We start from the raw sequence: 2,234 nt of genomic DNA on the forward strand, positions 1-2,234 counted from the left end.
ATCGTTTCTCTGCACCTTCCAGCAAAGACACCTCTCCCTCCGACGCTATGAAGCCCCAAAGGAAAAGAAAAAAACCCAAACAACCCCAACCCCAAAGGGCAGGCTGTGAGTCTCACCAGCCCCAGCTGGGAGCCCTGCAGCATGCCCCGAAGCTGGGAGGGGTAGAGAAGGCCCCGTTCATCCCCCAGCACCGGCTCTGCTGTGTGTGGGGATGAGCTCTGCATCTTCATCAGTGCCTCCTGCCCTCTCCGACAGCATCTGGCCGAAGGCTGCTCCCAGGGAGATCAGCCCAGCACACCTCGGTGACACCAGCCTCCCACCAGGCCCCCCAAACTGTCTTCCAATGTCCCCTGCCTGTCCCTAGGAAGAGAGCTCTGTCAGGAGAGGTTCTTCTGCTTTCCTCCAGCCCAAGGGGTGCACAGGAGGTGAGAGGGCTGTAAATCAGCTGCACTTTGAAGCCACTAATTGAGCTGCTTCTGTTAACACCTATGCACAAAACAAGGCTGGGGGCATACCAGCATTTCCACTGTAATTCTCCCAGTTAGACACAGAATTCTTTGAATGAGACCCTGCGCTGCCCGTGGAGGCTCGGGGATGTCCTCGGGCTCTGCCAGGCACCGGAGCGGTTTGCCTCAGCTCCATACTTGTGTGGGAAAACAGAGCTGCTCTGGGATCCCTGCCCGCAGGGCTTGCAGGAAGAGCCAAAGGAAAGGTCGCGGCTGTATTTGCTGTTCTGTCCCACTCTGCTGAGCAGCACTGCCAGTAAGTGGCCATGTGTCACCTCACCCCAAGGAAAGGGCAGCCAGCAGCAGCCTGCCTGCTTCCCTCTGTCTGCCTGTGATGTTTCCACTGAGAAGCTCAAAGTTATCTTTTTTTTTTTTTTTAATTTTACACCAGAAGAACCAACTGCTGTAGCTTCAACTCAGTGAGATCCCCTTGCTGACAGAGTTCAAATTAACGCCTTGAACCAGGCTGCTTTCCTACCTGAGGCCATGCGGGAGACATCTGTACCCACTGAGACCACCAGGATCGGACCAGCCCGGCCCTCTGCCTCTCTGCCACCCACCTTTGCCATCCCATTTTGCCCCAGTAACCAAGGCAGCACCCAAACCTCCCGCTGAGGAGCTGCCCCAGCAGCTGAGCCCTGCGATAGCAGGTCTGCGGCTGCTCAGCTGGAGCTGCCGAGGGTGATTTGCTTTATCTTGCTCTGACATCCCTTCCCCGTGCTGCAGAAATCAGGCCAAGCAGATGGCGAAGTGAAAGCCTGCACAGAGGGGAGCCTGACCTACGGCTGCTTTGTGCACGTACGCTGCCAGGCTCGGACTGGAAAAACATGAGGTTGCCAGCAAAACCAGCTAGCACAACCAGGGGCTGGGCTGCTGGAGTTGCTCTTGGCTTTCTGCAGCAGCAGCCACTCTGCTCCCAGCCCGCTCCCACCCCCTCCTGCCATCCCCGTGCAGGGCAGCAGCCTGGGACGTGGCCCACGGCTCCCAAAGTCTCTCCGGGACCGACCCCCAGGTCTGCCTGGGCTGAGCCGGTGACCCTCAGCCTGGCTGCGGAGCTTGGGACTGGGACGGCTGAACAGGGCGAAGGGCGGGTACGCATTGCTCCAGCTTGCTTTTTGAGGCCACTTATTAGAAACACTCACTTTCCCAAACATTACTGCAGGGATTTTCTTTCTTCCCCACCCCCCCCTTTTTTTTTTAGACCAAGTTAAACTTGGCCATGTAGAAAATAATTAAGAGTGCTGATAAAGAACTGATTGAACAGCAAATGTGATCGTTAGCAAGATATCTCTAAAAGCTGATACCTTCCTGAAAAGAGCATGGAACGGGAAAAGGGAACAGCAGGCAGTTGAATCACAGGCTATAAACAATTACCATTTATTACTAAATGTAAATAAAGACCCAGAAAGGCACCTAAATACAAGGCAATTCGTGTTCTGCATAGGATGGTAAGCAGCCAGCAACACAAACCTGCCCTTGCCAGGGGCTCCGTTGCAGCATGACAACACGACAGAGAATATTTAGCAGTTGCTTTTCTGTGTCTGCACGCAGTCGATGTGGTGGCAGCGTTACAGCGCTGCCTTCCTCCCTTTGGAAAGCAGAAGTTGCTTCGTTACGATACGAGATTCGTAGACATGCAAACCACTCATGGCTGCTGTCACGCACGTAGTCCGGACGGAAATACAAACTGCAAAGGATTTGTGTCCGGTACAAAAAAAAGCTTTTGCT

At 54.4% G+C, this 2,234-nt stretch overlaps 1 protein-coding gene across 1 annotated transcript in view; it reads right to left on the reverse strand.

Moving 5' to 3' along the window:
- The window catches only part of LOC104131256 (complement decay-accelerating factor), a 13,601-nt gene extending 11,674 nt beyond the window's left edge, over window positions 1-1,927 (reverse strand). Inside the window, exon 1 of the mRNA XM_035899927.1 lies at window positions 985-1,927. Coding sequence (XP_035755820.1) covers window positions 985-1,075 — 91 coding nt within the window. The 5' untranslated portion in view covers window positions 1,076-1,927. The remainder of the gene's footprint in view (window positions 1-984) is intronic.
- Window positions 1,928-2,234: the final 307 nt, after the last annotated feature.

This window comes from Egretta garzetta, unplaced genomic scaffold (assembly GCF_000687185.1).
Source record: "Egretta garzetta isolate BGI_Z169 unplaced genomic scaffold, ASM68718v1 scaffold588, whole genome shotgun sequence".
In the NCBI taxonomy this organism is placed as follows: domain Eukaryota; kingdom Metazoa; phylum Chordata; class Aves; order Pelecaniformes; family Ardeidae; genus Egretta; species Egretta garzetta.